Source organism: Osmerus eperlanus, chromosome 17 (assembly GCF_963692335.1).
Source record: "Osmerus eperlanus chromosome 17, fOsmEpe2.1, whole genome shotgun sequence".
Classification (NCBI taxonomy): Eukaryota; Metazoa; Chordata; class Actinopteri; order Osmeriformes; family Osmeridae; genus Osmerus; species Osmerus eperlanus.
The window spans coordinates 3,475,285-3,497,000 of NC_085034.1; the positions used below are offsets into that span (position 1 = coordinate 3,475,285).

At 47.5% G+C, this 21,716-nt stretch overlaps 2 protein-coding genes across 2 annotated transcripts in view; both read right to left on the bottom strand.

Moving 5' to 3' along the window:
* ptprb (protein tyrosine phosphatase receptor type b) overlaps positions 1-8,351 on the bottom strand; it is a 30,104-nt gene extending 21,753 nt beyond the window's left edge. The window contains exons 1-7 of the mRNA XM_062483436.1: positions 7,754-8,351; positions 7,060-7,345; positions 4,419-4,676; positions 2,268-2,531; positions 1,339-1,608; positions 854-1,117; positions 473-736 (exon numbers count right to left, since the gene is read on the bottom strand). Of these exons, the coding sequence (XP_062339420.1) occupies positions 473-736; positions 854-1,117; positions 1,339-1,608; positions 2,268-2,531; positions 4,419-4,676; positions 7,060-7,345; positions 7,754-7,810 (1,663 nt within the window). The 5' untranslated portion in view covers positions 7,811-8,351. The remainder of the gene's footprint in view (positions 1-472; positions 737-853; positions 1,118-1,338; positions 1,609-2,267; positions 2,532-4,418; positions 4,677-7,059; positions 7,346-7,753) is intronic.
* Positions 8,352-11,000: 2,649 nt separating this feature from the next.
* ptprr (protein tyrosine phosphatase receptor type R) lies at positions 11,001-21,034 on the bottom strand. Its single transcript, XM_062483437.1, has 11 exons — positions 20,898-21,034; positions 20,610-20,717; positions 18,844-19,178; positions 16,590-16,779; positions 16,278-16,362; positions 14,746-14,825; positions 13,543-13,680; positions 13,306-13,416; positions 13,036-13,193; positions 12,765-12,878; positions 11,001-12,299 (listed from the first exon to the last, which is right to left on the bottom strand). Exons 2-11 carry the CDS (start codon positions 20,610-20,612, stop codon positions 12,206-12,208), a joined length of 1,308 nt encoding a protein of 435 aa, XP_062339421.1. The 5' UTR covers positions 20,613-20,717; positions 20,898-21,034; the 3' UTR covers positions 11,001-12,205.
* Between the last annotated feature and the right edge of the window lie 682 nt (positions 21,035-21,716).

Here is a 21,716-nt window from a genome sequence, read left to right on the forward strand (position 1 = left end):
CACCGGAGAGTTAATTATGCGAGGGGAAGTGTGTGGATGAAAATAGCCAGAACTTTCTGTGGGAACACAATAGCCTTGAAACAGGAAGTCTTTGAACCAGGAGCTTGACAGCTTTGTTTTCGACACACAGAACTTCCAGAACATTCCTAACATTTTCATGCTGCCTCGAACACAATATTTATATTATTTTGCATGACAGATCTTATCTAGCCATTGATTTTGGAGGCGTTGACCTATGTTGTATTGTCTTCAGACCTGTCATTTGAACTTTCTTGCACAAAAGGTCATGACCACCGATCACGGGCCAGAACAGGTTTTACAAGGTTATGTAGTAAAGGTGGTTCAAAGCTAAATCCTAATGGTTGTTTCCTTTGCTTGTGGTCTGATGGCTGAGCTTAGCAACAGCTGGGGGTATTCAACCACTACTATCCAGGATCATCTCAGAAAGTTAGTGATCACACAAGCATCTAACCTGTGCGTCCCTCAACCACAGCGCGCTGAGAGGCCAGCGGGCCGCTGACAGTGTAGACCTCCAGCCTGTAGAGGGCACCGGGGGTCAGGGAAAGGAGCTGCAGAGAGCTGGTGTTGGCCGGGACAGACTGGTTCTGGACAAGCTGGTTGTTGGAGAACAGGAGCAGGCGGTAAGAATCCAGGTCGCCGGAGGGCCTCTCCCATGAGGCCAACAGGCTGTTGACTCCGTGGCTGCTCAGACGCACGCCGCGCACCTCCATTGGCACTGCACACACACACACACACACACATGCACACAGGACATCAATAGGAGAAAAACAAAATAACTTGTGTGCAAGAACCCAGACATGTGTCTAGACAGACAGACAGACGGCTGACTCACCTGTCCTCCCGTCCACCGAAACAGAACAGTTCAGCTTCCCACTGATGGTCGTCACGGTAACTGTGTACAGTCGTCCCGGCGTGAGCACGTTGAACGTGCACTCCCTCATGTGGCGCTCCAGCTCGCGCGCGTTGACCGTGACGTTGCCGTGGCGAAGTGCCACGAGGTAGCCGTCGCGTTCCGAGGAAGGGGCGTGGCTCCACAGGGCACTCAGGGAAGTCTCGTCTGCGTGACGGATATGGAGCTCTGCTATTGGTCGAGGGTCTGAGCAGAAGAAAGGAGACAGACAGATGGGGAGATTGAAAGATGAGAGAGAGAGATGAGAGAGGGGTGAAATAAATGCTTACAAAGTAAAATGATAGATGTGGTCCATGTGTTTAGGTGTTGAACACAAATACAGGGTCTGATTCAATGCTCAAATGCTTGTAGAATTAATTCATGCCCTTCCAGGAAGAAGACAGATCCTAGGCCAGAGGACAGCTTACCTATTCCCCCATAGCAGGCCTCCTCGGGGCCCAGAGCACCACTCTCCACTCTGACCTCTGCCCTGTACAGCCGCCCAGGAAGCAGAAGCAGTCCAGAGAAGCTGTCCTCCAGCGCTTCCTTCTTCAGCGTTTTATTAACCAGAAGCTGTGTCCCATTGTAGAGCAGCACGCTGTAGTTCTCCCAGTCACCAGTGGGGGGAGCCCATGTCAGCTTGAGGCTGTTGGATTCCCCATCACCCTCCAGAGCCAGCTGAGACACCTTGCCGGGGACTGACGAAAAAAGAGCGGTGAGGAAGCTATTCGAGACAAGAGCCCTGTTTGAACACATACAGTACTATCTGACTGGATCAGTAACCACTTAGGAGACGGATATATAAACAATCATGATATCCTGGAGAACATCTCACAGAGGGAAGGAGAATGTTGAAGTACGCAACATTAAACAAGCACTTCATGGTTCTCTTCAATTGTTCTGCCCTGCTGGAAAGGCTAATGATCAACTCCAGACCTCTTGATTATTCTCCTCTTAATCCCTCAGTGTGCTGGACATCACTGAGGTCCTCGAAGGGGTTTAATGACACGGCAGAATAGTCATCTAGATGAGGAGTACCAGCAGCTCATCAGTGCTTCTTTTTCACTTCAGAGTGGAGAGCATCTCATTTACAGCTTCTCTCCTACCATCGCAGCCCTCACGCAAGCTCTTCTACTCAGATAATATGAGACAATAGTGCAAGGAATTCCTTTTCAATCAAGTCTTTCTTAATATTGAGATGTTGTTAATGCTTTGCCATTCCTGTTTTTATAACTTCTTATCTGTCAAATAGGCTATTATAAATCTGGGATATTTAGTTGCTGAAAATAGTCTGTGTTGTTAGATCTGAGCCAGGGTATGAGGACATCTGCACCAGAGTTCAGAAGCCTTGTGTTACCTGTTCGAGCTGTGGCCTTCGATTGGCTTGTCAGCTCTCCACTCATCGTAGTAACAGAGATCTGATAGGCCCGTCCTGCAGTCAGGTGGTCAAAGATGATCTCTGTGGTTTCCAGGGGGAGGGTTCTCTCCTGAGGGGTTGACCCCTCAGAAGTCAGGGTGACCACAACCCCATCCAGGTCACCTTGAGGTCGCTCCCAGGATGACACCAAACTGTCCTGGCTTCCATTGTTGTCTAGTCTTAGGTTGGACACAGCAGATGGGACTGGAGTAGGAGAGAGACAGAGAGAGGCAGAGAGAGAGAGAGAGAGAGAGAGAGAGAGAGAGAGAGAGAGAGAGAGAGAGAGAGAGAGAGAGAGAGAGAGAGAGAGAGAGAGAGAGAGAGATTAAAAGAAAAAGAGGGAGAGAGGGAGTGTTTAATTTCCTTTCTACCAGCGTGTTGATAGAGGGGTTAGTTCCAAAAGGGCTACTGTGTGTCTGTCTGGTGGTTCTACAGGCAGGAAGTGACATAATGGAGAGGGATGAGCAAGGACAGTTTGCTGCTGATGGAAACCAGGAAGGGAGGAGGGTTGGAAGGTTGGGAACTGGGCTCAAAATACCCCGGGCACATTTCACACAATCCAGCTGTCTCCACTTCAATGGAAGTTAAAACAGACATGTAGATTACAGTTTTTCTCGATTGGTTACACACATTTTCTGAATGCATACCTCATACTCTCAGAACTCTACACACAAATCACACACACACACAATGGGAAAAAACCCTCACTTCTCCTGCAAAATTTAACTTTACATTCAAAACAATGTTATTTCTTCTCAAAATGGTATTTTGTCTTCAAATGACACACACAACCCATCATATGAATCGACATTTATAAGAACCATTTGAACACTGATGTGCTCAATGTAAAACACTATCATCATAGTGATTTAGGCCTTTTTTTGTTCAGTGTTACATTTACTACAGACAGTACATACATAAGTGTGTTGTAAAATATTTGAGAATATTGTTTTTATACTCAGAACACAGAAATACACGGTAACAAATATATTTTACATATATGTACACAGTGTACATCCCAACCAACACACAGTTGCACATACAGTGGTTTACATACAAAACAACAGAATAATTTACTGTATAGTGTATACAGTTACATTATTATAATTTTTCTTTGTATTTGCCGTAATGTTATGGCGTTATTTTCTAGGACCATGTTCATGATTTCAGTTTCCTGTTCAGGAGACAGAAGATGTTCCCGACCACCTTGTGTTGGTAATCTTTCAGTTCTGCCAAACATATAGTAAAATACTGTAAATACTGTGTAGGAATACAAAGTAGGAATACATTTTCCAAATACTTGAAACATACTTTATTTTTACAGTCCTACAGAACTGTCCACAGGCAATACTTTACTACTGTACTCATTGAGTACTGTATTGATATGCAGTAGGCCTACTGCAATTTTGTAGTGAGAGTAGATTTCTTACCTATTCTCATTTCGGAAAGTCCCGATGATGGATGCTACAGTGTACCTGCTCAAATTTGGCTGTACTCTTTGCCCAGCCTCCCTCATTGTTAGACCATGGTTGACTACATGGTCAACCAAAGCGGCTTGGATCTCATCAGAGATTATGGTCCTTGGCCTTCCTCATCCTCGTCCTCCCTGTCCTCCTCCTCTTACTCTCACTCCTCTGCCTCTGTTTCCAATGTTGGCATCCATTGCTCAAAAACAGAAAAGGTCACCTGTTGCCCTTTTATTCTAAAGCTCTGATTGCTAATTGTAAAACTGTGTGACAGGTGTTTGTCCATGCGATGAGTCAGTGTGCGTATTTGAATGGCAGTGTTCTTTATGAAAACAAAAGATTTTCTTCATGAAAATTGTGCCAAATGCAGAGAATTGTGTGTAGTGTTTTGAAAAAAGTGTGTGTTAGAACTGCAATTTGAGTGTAAAGCAGGAATTGTGCTTGTAGTTTAGCACAATTGGTTCATGGGGTTGGTGCATGAGTTACATGTTGTGGTCATTGTGTCTCAAGTACCAGTATTTGTGTGTAAACAATTGAGAAAAACTGTAAACCCTGGAGCATTTCACCTCTAAGCATTGATACAGTGTGTGTGTATGTGTGTGTATGTGTGTGTTTAAGATGTTACCTGTCTGTGCCAATATCCAGCTGCTGTTCTGGTGTCCTGCTGACTCTGTTGTCATAGTAACATTGTAGCGGTGACCTGGTGTCAGTCCGTTGAGGGTGTGTTCCGTGGCGGTGCTCCCCAGGGTCAGGTTCCGGACCACCCCGGACTCATCAGTCAGCCGCAGCCTGAAACGCTCTGTCCTCCCCGGGCCAGCCTGCCAGGAAACTCCCAGGCTACTGGAGGACTGAGACACGTGTAGGCCGCTGACCGCTGCAGGACCTGGGAGGCAGACAGGACAGGTTGAGGAACATCTCCAACCATATTGATGGCTCTACTACATATTAGATATATTAGTATAGGTTTATAAGGTTAGTATAGGTTATTATGTGTATTATGTGTATTTAGAGGTTTAGTATACTGTATTGAATATTGTATATTATTTGTATATTAGGAGGTTTACTATATTTTTTACTTATTATAGATGTAATCTATGTTCTTAGTACTTATATGTTATGTTATGCCAGGTTGCTTTGCGTTGTCTTGTCCTAGGAATTTCAGTGCCCAGTCTGACTTGTTCTGTGCATCTGACAATAAAAGACTTGAACTTGAACTTGAAAAGATACACACATCTACAGTACCTCAATCATATTACCAATTCACACATTTGTAATCTTATCAACAAATGAGTTTGTGAATGACTATATCCAGACAACAGTGGGTCTAAGAGGAGTACACCATGGTCAGCCCGGGTGGAGACAGGAGAGATGTAGAGTGGTGGAGGGCGGGAGGTTTACAAGTACCCTGAGAAACTCTGTAGGGTGTCTCTAAGTGTGTGTGTGTGTGTGTGTGTGTGTGAGAGAGAGAGAGAGAGAGAGAGAGAGAGAGACAGTGAGAGAAAGAGAGAGAGAGAGAGAGAGAGAGAGAGAGAGAGAGAGAGAGAGAGAGAGAGAGGTTTGTGTTTTATGTTGGAGGTCAGAGATGGCGGAAGGAGATAAGATTGTATTGAGGCTGTTTAGTGTTCTCGGTGCTGGTCAGACCCGGGCCTGTGCGCTGAGAGTGCATTGTGGGAAAGCAGACAAGGAAGACAAGGACCTTTCAGAAAGGCGAAGCGGAGAGGGTGTGTGTGAAGTGTTTTTGTACGTGGATGTGGTATGTTTGTGTACGTAATGTTCTTTGTGTGTGTTTAAGGGTGTTGGAGAAGGATGGGGAAATTGAGGTACGTCTACTCTCGCTGGCTTCCCTCTGGGCTGAACCCATCCTTTTCTCCTGCATCACTGTAGAGCCCCCATAAGTCTACTATTTGGATCCTCTACTGATATGTCAGGTCAAGTACTTGACCTCTGAAATCCTGAATCTATCAGATCTAGCTCCAATGTCAGTATGAAAGGAGTTTATTTTTTACTCGCACTACGACCTCATTCAGAGTGGCCGATTGTCTGGTTGAAAATTAATGATCGTTCTTTCAAAAATAGCTCTCAATATAAAGTGATATCACAAAGGTCAATAGATGTTGGGCAGTGAGCCTAGAAAGATAGGGTGGTCAGTATCGCATGGACACACACACACACACACACACACACACACACACAGGGTTTGTGTTGTGAGAAGGTCAGAGGCAGGGCTGTGGGCTCCTCCCATCCCTGAGAACATAATGATGTGTGTGTCCCTCACCCCCACGCACTGCCCACCGCATCCACAAGAACAAAGGAACAATGGAGTCAGGAAATGGCTGCTGAGAGCACTAGCCAGTCTGGAAATACACACTTAAGGTCAGACTTCTGTTCTGGACCCGTGCCAGGACACACACACACACACATACACACAGACATTCTTCTACTGCTCCATCACTCCTGTTCAGCACGCCCACACTTCCTGTGGCTTATCAGTGGGGCCAAAGGAAAGCAGCATGAAACAACCACAAAGGGCTCACACCTTCACAGAACAAAAACATTGTGGAGAGTGGTATCATATCATCAGGCATCCAGATACATTACAACTGATCAATAAAAGAGACAGATCTGGTTTCTGTGGTGAAAAATGACGGCTTATGTGACTGTGTGACTGAGTCCTCATCATTATCATGATGAGGACTCATCATTGGAGGGACAAGGCTGCCAAGAGTGACATGCAGCCTGGCCTCGGCTGCAGATTGGCCTCTACAGCATTCTGGCCTCTACAGCATTCTGGCCTCTACAGCATTCTGGCCTCTACAGCATTCTGGCCTCTGCAGCAGCCTGGCCTCTGCAGCAGCCTGGCCTCTGCAGCATTCTGGCCTCTACAGCAGCCTGGCCTCTGCAGCATTCTGGCCTCTACAGCAGCCTGGCCTCTGCAGCATTCTGGCCTCTACAGCAGCCTGGCCTCTATAGCAGCCTGGCCTCTACAGCAGCCTGGCCTCTACAGCAGCCTGACCTCTGCAGAAGCCTGACCTCTACAGCAGCCTGGCCTCTACAGCAGCCTGGCCTCTATAGCATCCTGGCCTCTGTAGCAGCAAGCCGTTTTACCAACTGTAAATCTATGTCCCGTCTAATATTCTCATTTTTGTGTTTGTTCCAGAACAACGGTGAAGTTTATCTTCCCCATAGTACTGTGACTGTGTTCAACAACAATATACTCATGCCACAGTAGCGCACCCTGTCAACACGTCCCCAGAGCCGTGACTTACTGGTGTGCAGGGTGACGTTGGCTCTCTCCGCGTCTGTCTTGGAAGCCACCTCCAGGGTGTAGGAGGTCCCCGGCTCCAGGTTCCCAACCAGGCAGTCGAACGTGGCCCCGTGGTCCTGCTCCACAGAGGGGACACAGTCTATGGTCTCTGAGATGCTGTCCACTGAGGACACAGAGAAGGCACAGTGCTGCCCTGGTGTGGACAGTCTGAGGGAGATCGAGTCCATACTAGCGCTGGTGGACTCTGCTGCTACAACGCTACATGTCTGCTCCACAGCTGTCACCTTCTGTGGGAGATAGGAGATAGAGAGTGTCAAAATTGACAATTAGCAAAGAACAGACACAGTGACATGATGTAAAACCAGGGTGTAAAACAAGTCAGCCAACTCGACATTGTGTAGAACTGTACAATCCGGGAAGTACAGACATAGGTATGCGGTGGTTATATAACAGACATCGAGGTGCTATTGAGAACGGCTATGCTCAGTGTTAAAAGGTCAAACAATGTTCATATTGGTAAACAAAGAAATAGAAATAGTGAAATGTGTGGTGAAAGGATGTTAAATAAACTGTACATGCTTATAGAAACCTCACCGATGAAATTCTGACTATACCGTATACTAGTTAAATGGGAGTTTTGTTTCGAAGCACTCGAAGTAATGTAAAGAAGAACTTTTAAAAACATTATGCCTCACCATAAGTATCCCTGAGAACACACAGAGAGACAGAAAAACACTTTTACACTTCAGCATTGTGATTCTTCTTGTATATCCTTGACGCTCAAAATATGCAATGCATCCAAAGGCTCATTAAAAACCATAGTCCCAACGATATAATCCTTTAGAAATGATATGTCCTCATTTAGTCAGTTACGTTCATCTATACATCCATCGGTTGCAGCACCGATTAAACGGTTTAAAGGTCCAGAGAAGCAGAATTCAGCTGTATCCCGCAGTTGTAACTCCTGTAGATGAACTGTACTGGTGTCTAACGGTTGCTGGCAGCCATCAGAGACACACTCAGATACTTGAGTCCCTACAGGATATCCTTAATCAGCTCTACATTGCTGTGACTCACTCCTCAAGCAGGGACCTGGACCCTTCAAAAGGCAACAGAACAATAACAATGTCAACTATTGTGTCCGAATACGGTATAATATACTGAGTATACCTCCCTTGTATGAAATAGAAGGATTGATTGTGCTAAAAGTTTGATCGGTTATTGTCTGAAAAGTCTCTTCTAAAAGGAGCAGTTGCGTGGTTCTTTAACTTTCGCCAAGTAGGAGTGCATGAAAAGGCTTTGTTCTGTGGTTTGAACAACTTTCAGGGCTGTACACACCTTTTTCCTTCCTGCCCTTTCCATACCCCCCATCCCCCATGTGGGAATTATATTTATATTTATAATAATTGGTCGAAGACTATGCTGTACAAGTGAACCATGGCTTGTGATTACATATTGGTGAATGTACACCGAATGTACAGTATGCCCATTACTGTGTGTGAGAGAATTTCTCTGTTATTTAGTATAGTAGGCTTATATTAATTGTATGACTGTTTATTTTAAACATTGCAAGTGTTTTCTACTAAGTCTTTATTCATTGTGGTCTAGCTGTTCTAGGGAAGAAGAAAGTAAGAGAACCAGAAGGTTATCAGGGGGGTCAGATGGCTGAGCAGTTAGGGAGTCGGGCTATTAATCAGAAGGTTGCCGGTTTGATTCCCGGCCATGCCAATGACGTTGTGTCCTTGGGCAAGGCAGTTCACCCTACTTGCCTCAGGGAGAATGTCCCTGTACTTACTGTAAGTCGCTCGGATAAGAGCGTCTACTAAATGTAAATGTAAGTGTTATTCTGGTGTGCTACTGTAGGATTTGGTGACTGTGTCTTCATCTAGAACTCTTACCACAGAAAACCAGCTGTTTCCCCTTCCTGGCCACTGCTTACAAGAAAAAAACGTTTCTGAACTTTCAATTACTGTTTTCCAAGTGTTAATATTCAAATAACCTTGTACCAAGAACAAAATACTATGAACAATATCAGGAGTAGTTTAAAACAGTTTAGTCTTTATTGGCAGTAGGGACTATACAGTCAGAGTGATACAGGTAGAGTGTACAGTTTAGTTCAGTTCAGTAAGGTACAGTACAGTATAATATATTACAGTACAGAGCAGCACAGTAAATAGCAGAGTAGGTTTGACCAGACTGATTTTCTGTCTGTTTAAGGTAGCACAGATCTTCACAACACAAGGAAGAATCTCTTTCAACAGAATCTGAACTAGGTCAGAACCAGCAAAGTGAACAGAATCTCAACAGAACCCAACCTCAGTCTGGTTACTGTAGCTAATGTAGACTGTCAACAACTGCTCAAAACAAGCCCCACAGATAGTCGAGCATTCAAACATTTCCTATTGTACTTATTCTGTCTCTTCATCATACACAGGTTCAAGAGCAAAGTTCAGGTTTTTCCTCGAACCCATCACAGTTCTATAAGTACTGTCGGAGCTACAAAACCTTCTTTTAGGTGATGCTGACCTAGAAGTCAGCTCGTCGCAAGTTGACTCCCCACTCAACTACATCCAGACATACATATAGTCCTATGTACAGGTTATAGTGATAGGTAGAGTATATAATTAGATAGTGGTTATGCTGGACAGTGAACCGATCACAACATTCATGTTGGTTAGTAATACATAGGAAAGGACTGGAATATACTGGCTAGTATGGCATTCAAACCTGGGTCAAATTGTAGTTTTTTCAAATACATTATCTGTCATTGACTGATCTTGACTGGTGTAGTCCTAAAAATTGATACCTCCCACCTATTGTACATTCCAGGCAGACTCAAGCGAGCACCTAACATTTCTCAAATGATCTCTAATACTATTTGTCCCAGGTCTGAAGGCCTGCAGCTGCCACACAGTGGATACAGTTCTCTAGTACCTACAGTCACCACTATGCACAAACGTTCATGAGTAGAAACAAACACCAACCAGTTCTGACATATTGTGCATTTTACCTGCTAACTACTTGTAAGTAATAATAATAAGTAGACAAATATACTTTATTCCAAAAACCCTTTTGTATCACAAATAATAATAAAAAATCATCAGTACATACAAAAACAGGTGACCTAAATGTTCCTTGATGTCAGACAACAATCACGGCTCTCTTTGTCCTCCTCCTCCTCCTCCTCCTCCTCCTCCTCCTCCTCCTCCTCCTCCTCCTCCTCCTCCTCCTCCTCCTCCTCCTCCTCCTCCTCCTCCTCCACCTCCACCTCCACCTCCTCCTCCTCTTCCCCTTCCACCTAATCTAGAGACCCAAACACTTGCAGTTTTAGCAGCTAGATTCTTATGTGGTTTGAAGATACAGTAAGCCTGTCCACATAAAAGTTAATAGCACTTTAACGAGTACATTTTCCTCAACTAATACATACTGTGTATATAAATGTATACACACATGATTATGAAGACAAGCATTTAGACACAGGAACCTTCAGTACTAAATGCCCTTCGAGGAGACTTGCAAACAGTCTAGAGGAATAGGGCTGGCTGAACACATTTAGAATAAGATTTGTGAATGCATGAGGATTTAAGATAACTTTGAAGTCTAATGTTGTGAGTGGATATTAATATTATTAATATATTAATTGTGTAATTATTAGAATGAATCAAGGCGTGAACACATGATAGTGAAGGTGGGAACTGAAGAGATTAAGAATTTCAGAAAAAGTGGGACTACTTAGAGAGATAAGGAAATGAGTGCATGTTTGTTGTTGTAAAACAGGGATGGAGGAGGGAAGGGTGGTGGGAGGATGGAGGAGGGAGGTGGGAGGAGGGAGGGGGGAGGAGGGAGGAGGGAGGGAGGAGGGAGGGAGGAGGGAGGGAGGAGGGAGGAGGGAGGGAGGAGGGAGGAGGGAGGAGGGAGGGAGGAGGGAGGGAGGAGGGAGGAGGAGGGGGAAGACATAGAGGCCATTTGTTTTCCAACTAGTTTTGGAATTCTATGGAATGAAGTCCAGTTCTTATCTTTGGATAATCTGTGGTTTAGACAACAATGTGACTCTAGCTATTGGATTAGCTGTTTAACTAACAGTCGTTAGTGAGCTGAATGTCTTATTTTAAGCGAGAACATTTAAATGTATTGATGATTTAAACCATTCAGACAGTCAGAGAGGAACCTCCATTCTACCACAGACTAATGCAAATATCATGGGTTGCACACATATCAAAACATGTCAATATTGTATAAAAATAATAATATATATCTACACGACTCTGCGATGAAACACAGACACAACAATCAGAGAATTTTATAATAACTGCACCATCATCCTCTAAACGCCTTTCACAGTGGCTGAAGCTGGTAGGCTGCAGTGGTGAATTGTCAATGTCGATAAAACAATGTCACCGAAACCTCTGGAGCTGAGAGCTAACTGAGATATTACCCACTGATGATGCTATGATGACAGGCCATTCTAGGGTGGGACTATGCAGGTACAAATGGAAACAAGCTTTGGCATGGAACTTTGAATGATCTTAACGTACAGTAACAGGTGTTACCACCTAGCTATGAGCTAACAGTCTGGTTCACGTTATTACCCTTTGTGACTCTGTACTAATCATTGTTGAAAACAATTCTCACAGAAAAGTCACAGAAACAAAGTGCTATTTCTACATTTCTACATGTATCTTACTTTATAACACCATCGCCATAGACAAACACAGAGTATCCATGACAATCATAGAGTATCCATGACAACCACATAGCATCCAAGTAAACCCTATTGTCTCCATGACAAAGTAGAGAGTGGTTAGACAGTAGACACAGAGCAGTCTAACTGGCCAAGCAGTAAAGTATGCAGGTCCTTCACAAGGTACTTCAAGCTTCTCACGAGACAGGAAATAGAAGTATTAGAAGAATAAGAACAGGAAGTAGAGAAGAAGAAAGGATACATTCCATTCTAAGAAACGTTCTGTCCCTGCCTCTGTCTCTGACTCTACAGCAGTCCTGATTGTCTGTGTTTGATAGACGCCTTCGCCCATCCACACCTCACTTCCTCGTTCAGGAGTCAGCCTCCAAGGAGCCAGCTGCCCACCATGGAAGGTTTACACTTCCTGGTAAAGCTGGCCAATCCGGTGTCAACTTCCTTTGGTCAATCATTGGCCGGTGTCTGCAGAGAGGTGGCTCTCATAGAGGCTCAAGGCGTGATGGACAAACTCATACTGCTCTCCTGTCTGGATCATGCCCCCCCTGTACACACACACAGAAACACAGACAGAGACATACAGAAACACACACACAGACATACACATAAATATTAAAAAATACATTTAAGTTGCATTAATAGATATCATAACTGCAATTTAATATGTCTGTCTCTCTCTCTCTCTCTCGCTCTCTCTCTTTCCTCCTTTAGGAGAGACTAACTGCCAATGTTCTCACTCTATGTTAATTAGTCTCCCAAAGGCTTCTCAGTAGCCCCTTCATTACTCATATTAACAGTTTAATGATGCTTCCAGTTTCAATGCTCCATGTACTGACATTAACATGGTTTAACAGCCATTTGAGATTTCTGTGTAAATGAATCTCGCTCTCTCTCACTCACCTAGAGTTGGGTTCAGGGAGGTTTACCTGTTATTACATCTAGAGCTGGCTTGTATATCTGTAGTACTACTAACCTCCCTCCCTGACCTGCCTGTCTCTCTGTCTGCTCACCTGTCTCCTCGTAACTGACAGACAATCCCCAGCACGTCCACCATTCCCTCCTGCTGTAGCTGGCGACAGCCTATTGTCGTGGCGATGAAGCAGCCTGTCCGACCAATGCCAGCACTGCAAAACAGGGGTAAAGGACTGCTGTTAGCCAATTCCGAGGCTCGTCTCAGAGACTGCCGTGTCCCCCCCCCCCCCCCTTTGATGGAGCCAGAGGCCTGTGATGTAACCCAGCAGCTAGGTGCAGGACGGTGGGCGGGTGCAGTGAGGGCCCCACCTGCAGTGCACGATGACGGGTCCAGCAGAGCCAGAGGCCTGTCTGTCCTGCTCCACGTCAGCCATGAGCTGAAGGAGGGGCTGGGCGCTGTCGGGTGTCTTATGGTCGGGCCAGGATGTGTACCAGTAGTGCTTCACCACGTGACTCTGACCCCCCTGCTGCTCTCACACACACACACACACACACACACACACAAACACACACACACTAATGAGGTCAGCTCAACAATGATGATGTTATATAGCGAAGGATACAGAGTGGAGAGCTTACCTTGAGCGTGAGCGTGCGTGTGGTGTAGTGGTCACATTCGCTCACACTGTTGACCAGAACCTCCACCTTGCCGTAGATCCCTCTCCTCTCGGGCCAGTACAGTACGCATTTCTGACACATACAACAACATGTGTGTGTGTTTGAAAGACAGTGGAACAGAGTACAGAGACCGAATGTCTGTGTGAGTGTGTTGAAGTGTGTGTGTGTGTGTGTGTGTGTGCAAGTGTGTGTTCTGACCTCGTTCTTCTCCTTCAGCTTGGTGATCATGACGATGACGGGTGCGTCCTCCTGCCAGGCCATCTGCCAGAAATCGTTGACCGTGTTGATCATCGGCCCCTGCGTGGCGATGTAGGCCTTCTCGTCTCCTAGGTAACCCTGCCACCACCAGGAGGAAGGGAAAGGGTTACAGCCAATCACAGCGCTGATTCAACCTGATTCACTGTCTGATGTGTGTTATCAGTGTAGCGGCTTGTGTTTCACTGTGGATGACGTACTGGAGGTTGTCACGCAGGGCGAGCCCCACAGGAGAGAGAGCACAGCACGGTCATGGTTTTCAACTGACAAAACAAGACAGTTGGAGTGGATAGTTCTTTTCCCATGGCTTTGATTGAAATTCCAAATTAAAATAGTTTTTTTCCATATAAAGAATATGTCTAATCCTGGTTTTGTGTGACTGAGGGCATGTTGTGGATGTCTAGACCGCAGAGTGACTAAGGCAACTGTATCAGCTCCATATTTGTATGTAGGCAGCTATGACATCCTGTTACTCCCCGGGCATTGATCTGGCCCTGTGTCACACTCAATACGTCCTCCCACCCTGCCTGCCTCACTGTGGTGTCACAGTCAATAGACTCCCCTCAGGGTGAAAGAGAAATCTGGTTGTTGTGTTTTCCTGTAACAGGAAGTCAGTCCATTGTGGGGGGTAAATTCTCCAGCCTCGATGAGGTAAGTTCACTAGTTCCTCTCCTCTCCCCTCTTTCCCTCAACTTTCCTCACCTCCCCTTCACCTACCTCTCCTCCCATCCTCTCTCTGTGGAGACTAAATAAACACTCCTCTCCTCCACATTCTTCCACAGATCCATTATCTGATAAGAAAGTGTTCATTGTTTATCCAACAGCCAACAATCGTTTAAACAAACCAACTACTTCATCAATCATGCCATCACTGTGTGTCATTGTCCAGAGTAAATAGTGGTCATTAGGAGAACAGGATTCATTTAAGTGGAGATGTCTAGACTGAGTTAAGAGAACCCGCCTAGCCTAGACTGCGACCACCTGTCTAATTTAGGCTGAGAATCAGTTAGATAATGAGTTGGCATGCCTGATGTGAGTAAAGAGATGTTTGGCGAGGGGACATCAGTGATCAGAGCGGAGATGTCATGGATGATGGAAGCAGCGTGGGGTGTGTGTACGAGAGGAGGGCTGAGAGCTGACACTCACCCTGATGTAGTTGGCATTGATGTAGCTGCTGAGTGGGTTGTACGAATTCTTGGTCCTCAAAATCACCCTGGAGTGGGGGTCTACAGATGACACACACACACACACAACACAGTTGAGAGGGAGTTTCTGCAGGGTTTAACCTTGTGCAGAGTCAATCTGCACTGTTACACACTGGTTTTTCTGCTGCTATCAAGAATGTCTATTAAAGAATGAGTTGAGGTGACAACCAGACCTTCTCTGTTCTCACAACTATCTCATCTCGACAAGTGTGACGTGGGGTCCACACTGACTACCAGTACGGCTGTGGGTGGGTGTGTACTGTCACTTGAATGACTCTACCTGTGATTCACATTCCTCTGTCCCCTTCCCTCGCTCCCTTCTCACCTCCCTCCATCTCTCCATCCCACCTTCCCTTCCACCCTCACACCTCCCTGCCTGTCTCCTTCCATCCCTCCTTCCCTTCCTCCCTCACACCTCCCTGCCTGTCTCCTTCCATCCCTCCTTCCCTTCCTCCCTCACACCTCCCTGCCTGTCTCATCCATCCCTCCTTCCCTTCCTCACTCACACCTCCCTGCCTTTCTCCTTCAATCCCTCCTTCCCTTCCTCCCTCACACCTCCCTGCCTGTCTCCTTCCATCCCTCCTTCCCTTCCTCCCTCACACCTCCCTGCCTGTCTCCTTCCATCCCTCCTTCCCTTCCTCCCTCACACCTCCCTGCCTGTCTCCTTCCATCCCTCTACTCTAAACCGTCCGACCGTTCTTTCCCTGCCTGGTCCAAAGCCAACAGAGTGTTCCAGTGTTCCAGTGTTCTAATGTTCTGTCAGGTCATGGCAAGGGGTTCCTTACTGCACACATTAGACGGCAGGAAGGAACCCCCCCCCGCCACCCCTCACCCCCGTCCCACTCTGAGTGCAGCAGGAAGAGCACTGTCCCAAGCAGGATCTTGATAACGAGCCAGCAGCCAATCAGCTCTCAGTGTTACATAAGGAGCTAATCAGGTTGTGCACTGGAAGAGAGAGAGAGAACGAGAGAGAACGAGAGAGAGAGAGAGAGAGAGAGACAGAGAGAGACAGAGAGAGACAGAGAGAGACAGAGAGAGAGAGAGAGAGAGAGAGAGAGAGAGAGAGAGAGAGAGAGAGAGAGAGAGAGAGAGAGAGAGAGAGAGAGAGAGAGAGAGACAGAGAGAGACAGAGAGAGACAGAGAGAGACAGAGAGAGACAGAGAGAGACAGAGAGAGAGAGAGAGAGAGAGAGAGAGAGAGAGAGAGAGAGAGAGACTGTGACAGTGGTAACCAGAGGAAGGAACATCTCACTGGGCTGTGGTTAACCTCTGACCGCTGAACTCTTCCTGCTGTAGGCCGTCAGCCCAGTGAGCTACAGCACTAAACACTTCCTGCCTGTGTTACTGTGGCCTAGCAAACACAGGCCCTGGAGATAAATGCACCTTAAAAGAATGATCTCTGACCTTGGGCAGATCAGAAGGCCCAACCAAGATTTAGAAAGAGAGGTCTCGTGGTACGGTTCAGTGGACTTACTCGGCAGTATGGTTTTGTAGCGGTTCTTCGTTCCATGGCTGGGAATATCCAGTTCCTTGGGATCCACAAAGTTCATCGGAATTTCCTTCAAGCAGAACGAAACACAAACACAGACAAACACAGACACAACAGTTGGATCAGGAAGATCGTCAAGACAATGACAACAAAAACAGTGAGACCACAAACACACGCACATTAATGTATACAGTACGCCATCAAATGTTCTAAAAGGTGCGGGGGAGATTGAGCGTAAGCTCGGTTTGCTGTTGTGTCTGGGGTGGTTGCCGTGGGAACAGAGGGGCTGTGACTCACGGCGAACTCGGCATGCAGCGCCTGTGTGTGGAGCACCACGTCTTGCAGCCGCTGCCGGGTGAGCGCCCGGCCGGCCGACAGCAGGTACTCCTGAGAGGCCCTCTCTCTTGGGGTCACCACCCCACAGTTCAGGGGCTCCACCGCCCCCAGGGCCGACATGTCCAACACCAGGGACACATTGGAGCCTCTCCTGGAGGATACGGAGAAAGGTTAGAGGCCGTCCGGGGCTGGAGGACTGGAGGACAGGGGGAGAGAGGTTAAAGGCTGTCCGGGGCTGGAGGACTGGAGGACAGGGGGAGAGAGGTTAGAGGCTGTCCTGGCTGGAGGACTGGAGGACAGGGGGAGAGAGGTTAGAGGCTGTCCTGGCTGGAGGACTGGAGGACAGGGGGAGAGAGGTTAGAGGCTGTCCTGGCTGGAGGACTGGAGGACAGGGGGAGAGAGGTTAGAGGCTGTCCTGGCTGGAGGACTACATCCGCTTGGTTTCTGATCTTGACACAGCTAGAGTCCTTGGGGATAGTTCAGGTCTGCATAGAGAGACAAGACATTAATCTGTCACCTTTCTTTAACCTCTCTTCATCCCCACCCCATCACATTATCTTTCTCTCTCGATTTTGCTCTTTTTGCACGTACACATCACTTCAACTTCCCTCTGTTTACTCTGGGCCAATCAGAGAGCTGTGTAAAATGTCCAGAGTTGGCCCAGGGTTGTAGAACAACAACAACATGGTCATAGAATGACCCTTCTGTCTCTCAAATCACTGTGTACAGAACCTTCCTTCCTATGCTCTAAGCTCTGATTGGCTAGAACCTACTGGCCTCTGTGGTCATCAATTCCAAATCAGTGTCTAGTCTCCTAGCCTTATTGCATACTTTTCAACCATACTAGAAAACTTGCCACCTAAACAAACTAAGTCAGTCAAGTTTTGATCCTCAGGCTCTCTGCTAGTGTGTAAATGTATCGAACATTTACGAAGCCAGAGTTCCTGTCCTTCTATAGGACCTGGCAGAGCAGGTGGGTGGAGCCTGGCCCTCTCTGGATCACATCCCAGGTCCAATCAGCCAGGGAGCAACGTAGGAAGTAGCCGGTATCCTGTACAGGAAGTCAGCTGACACGTAGCCGAGCCCCCACCCTGTCAGTCTGTGTCCTGGTGTGTCTGCGGGTCTGGAACCAGACCTGGGGGTACAGAGTGTCACTGACTGCACAAGCAGGTCCTTTACTACTCATCTAGGTTTCGACTGAAGTGTCCTAAAACTTTGATACTAAAACAGGTCATTGATCTTGTCTAGATTCCCGGGTACCTAGCCGTGTTTGTCTTCCACGCACCTGGAAACACCCAGGGTTATCATGTCTTATCACCCTGGGACAGAAGACCTTGACAACGCTCCAACCATCATATCCAAGAGCAGAGTTCCCGTGTGTATCTATCAGGAACATACACCTCAGCCTGTCACCCTAATGAATGTTGCTCCATTGTGTTCCTGCTTGCTCTTTCTTTAATAGGCACATTCCTGATAGAGTGTTCCGGATATATTCCCCCCATTTCCCCCACCCTCACTTAGTATAAACACCGCCATGACCTGTGGACCCATTCAACTCTGCCTCCCATAGATGAAGTAGCTCTCTCACAAACACACACAGACACACACACAAACACACACACACATAGTGTAGGAGGTCTACTCCTCAGATCACACGTACGCCTCCTGAAAACACCTGCTTTGCTACAACAATCCCAGTGTCAGTAAACTAACGAGGTCCTTCTCCTCACTGCTCTCCTCTCTCACTGCTCTCATCTCCTCACTGCTCTCTCTCCTCACTGCTCTCTCTCCTCACTGCTCTCTGTCCTCACTGCTCTCTCTCTTCACTGCTCTCTCTCTCCTCACTGCTCTCTCTCCTCACTGCTCTCTCTCCTCACTGCTCTCTATCCTCACTGCTCTCTCTCTCCTCACTGCTCTCTCTCCTCACTGCTCTCTCTCCTCACTGCTCTCTCTCCTCACTGCTCTCTCTCCTCACTGCTCTCTATCCTCACTGCTCTCTCTCTCCTCACTGCTCTCTCTCTCCTCACTGCTCTCTCTCCTCACTGCTCTCTATCCTCACTGCTCTCTCTCTCCTCACTGCTCTCTCTCTCCTCACTTGCTCTCTCTCCTCACTTGCTCTCTCTCTCCTCACTGCTCTCTCTATCCTCACTGCTCTCTCTCTCCTCACTGCTCTCTCTCCTCACTGGGGCGCCAGGGGTCAGTGCTAGGGTCTCACCTCTCCTGCAGACCAGCGGCTGACTTCATCCTGAATGGGCTGGCGGAGAGGCAGGCTTGAGCTCGTGATTGGATGCCGGGGCGTTGCCGTTGGTGACAGGGATTGGCACGGGGGCGGAGGGCACAGGACGGCAGGCTCTGATGGCTGCTGAGGCGTGGGCGTAGGTGCGGGCACGGGATTGGCCTGCACCATGCTGCTGGGGAGGAAGAGGGGGCGTCGGAGGTTGGGCGGGGCCGTGGACCGCCACAGGGGTCAGGTGGGACGTCACGGCACGCGGGGGGCTCCTTAAACTGCCTGTCAGAGTACTCGACCTTCTCCTTCAGGTGGTATAGGACCTGCAGGAGGGAGGGGTGGGGGAGGGGGAATGGAGAAAAACAAGTTATAAGGAGCATTAGTAGAGGTAGGGAGGACAGGGTCAGAGAGAGAGAGAGAGAGAGAGAGAGAGAGAGAGAGAGAGAGAGAGAGAGAGAGAGAGAGAGAGAGAGAGAGAGAGAGAGGAGAGATAGAGAGAGAGAGAGGAGGGAGAGAGGGAGAGAGAGAAAGAGAGAGAAAGAGAGAGAGAGAAAGAGAGAGAGAGAAAGAATATATACAAGTATGTTCCAATACGTCTCAATAGTGTACATGGTCTCATACTAGATCTCCAGTCAGGTTAAGTTTAGATCTACATCTGTATCCTCATATGCCTGTGTCCCATAACAGGAGCCTAGGACTAGTAATCTGCTTAGCCTGGCATAGCCATGGAGATGTCCACACACCTGTCACCTCAGGACAGTCCCTCTGGTGAAATCACTGTCCTGGATGGGCAAAGGCCAGAGCACACACTCATACAGCGTCATGATACTGACCCGACTGTTTGGACACCCTTCTAGAGGGGACAAGATGCAGACAGAGACCTTGACCAGAGGGGCCTGTCACCTACGGTAACTGCACTTCATGGAGGGCTGAACCCTTGATGTTACATTGGACAAGTGAGACCCCCAGTGGACTAAATGGGTACAACAACAGCACTGAGGGTGTGGGTGAAAAATTAGTCAATTAGTTAGATGACCAGGCTTGGTGACAAAGGAAACCAGGTCTGGTGATTTAGACACACCCCCCATTTAATGGGAATTAGTAACCTTTGACCTTGACCCTGTGCTTTAGGTTTTAACTGGCTGAGGTAACCACTGGCATGTCAGCCAATAGGAGACGCTCTCCCAAGGCTTCTAGAGGCTGATGATGTCAGAGATTACCCTGCCCTGATCTCTCACTCCGCCCCCCTCTATGAGGTGCAGCCATTCGGGTTTGTCAGGGATCATGTGTGAGAGCCTTGGACCAGTCAAAGGTGATCTCATCATGGAGCTTAGCCTTTGTCACTTAGATCTCTACAAAGACACACACACATATATATATATATATATATAACACATTCACAAACAATTTGTCTCTTTACAGATGGATCAGATGCTAATGCTAAAGCTTGTTTCTCACTGAGCTACACAGAGTTACCCTGGGTCATGTTCTGTGCCAGAAGATGATGTTCTCTGTTCCTCAGTTAGCTGTAGCAGCAGGTGTGTTAATGAGGGGTAGTGTATTCTCAGCCACACAACACAATATCACTTACCACCTTTTCTAGATGGTTTCATCACCCCTAAGCATGCCTTAGCTGAATCATTGACTTAGCCTCTCTCAGTGTGTGTCTGTGAGTGTTTGCGTGTGTGTGCAAAAAAAAACAAGAGATACAAAGAGAGACGGACAGATACGGAGAGGTTTTTTTAACAGCTTACCATCAAACAGGTGATGATGATGATGAAGATGGTGAGGAAGATGACCACAGCGTAGAATCCTTCTTTGGTCCAAACGTGCTCCCTCTCGTGCTGATCCTGAAGGACGTTCTTCTGTAGAGGACAGGTTCAGAGCTGGGTCACAATAACACAGTAGAGTTGTCACAGCTGGCTAACCACACACAGCCTCTACATGTGTCTGTCTAAGCACACAACTCCAGGTCCACAATGCGATACACACACGCACTGACACACACACACACACACACACACACGCCACAATATACAAACCCACCTTGGTGATGAAAACAGCTTCTTGATTGGGTTCTAGTATGTGCAACTGTTCTCTCTCTCTCCCATCATTCCCACTTGTCTCTCTCCTGTTGTTTCTCTTACCTGCTCCCTCCCACTCCCTCTCTGCGTTCTACCTCTCTTCTTCCCTCCCTCCTCTTCTCTGTTCCTCACACCTCCTTACCGCCTATCCCTTTCTGCTCTCTCTCTTCTTTTATCTCCCTCTCTCACACTTATTCTCTCTCTCTCTCCCTCTCTCTCCTCCCTCCCTCCCCTCTCTCTCTCACCCCTCTCTCTCTCAGTGGACAGGTGTACAGTGCTGTAAGCTGCCGCCTCTTCTCTCGGGAGATAAAACCACTCTGACTATCTCTGCTCCCGGCCCTGTCGGATTCCTCCCTCCCGCCCACGCACTCTGCACCACCCACACACTGCCCGGCTCCTCCCACTTAACCACGCTGCAGCCAAACAGGTGAGTGGAGGACATCAGGGTAACGGAGAGAGAGAGAGAGAGAGAGAGAGAGATGAGAGAGAGAGAGAGAGAGAGAGAGAGAGAGGGGGGGGGGGGGGGGGAGATAAGAGATAGGCATAGGAGCAGAGCGGAGTAGGATTTCCCCTCCATTCACAAACACAAGACCCTCTGCCCTATATACAGGTTGAGACCACATGGCCCTCTATCCTCTCCGGTGGCCGCAGTCCTTCCCCAGATATTGATCTGTGATTCTGTGGGTGGCAGCAGCTAATTGGAGCAGATTGGCTGGAGGGAGGCGTGTGTCTGTGGCCCTGGAAAGCCAGGGAACATGGGAGACGAGGCTGGAGGAT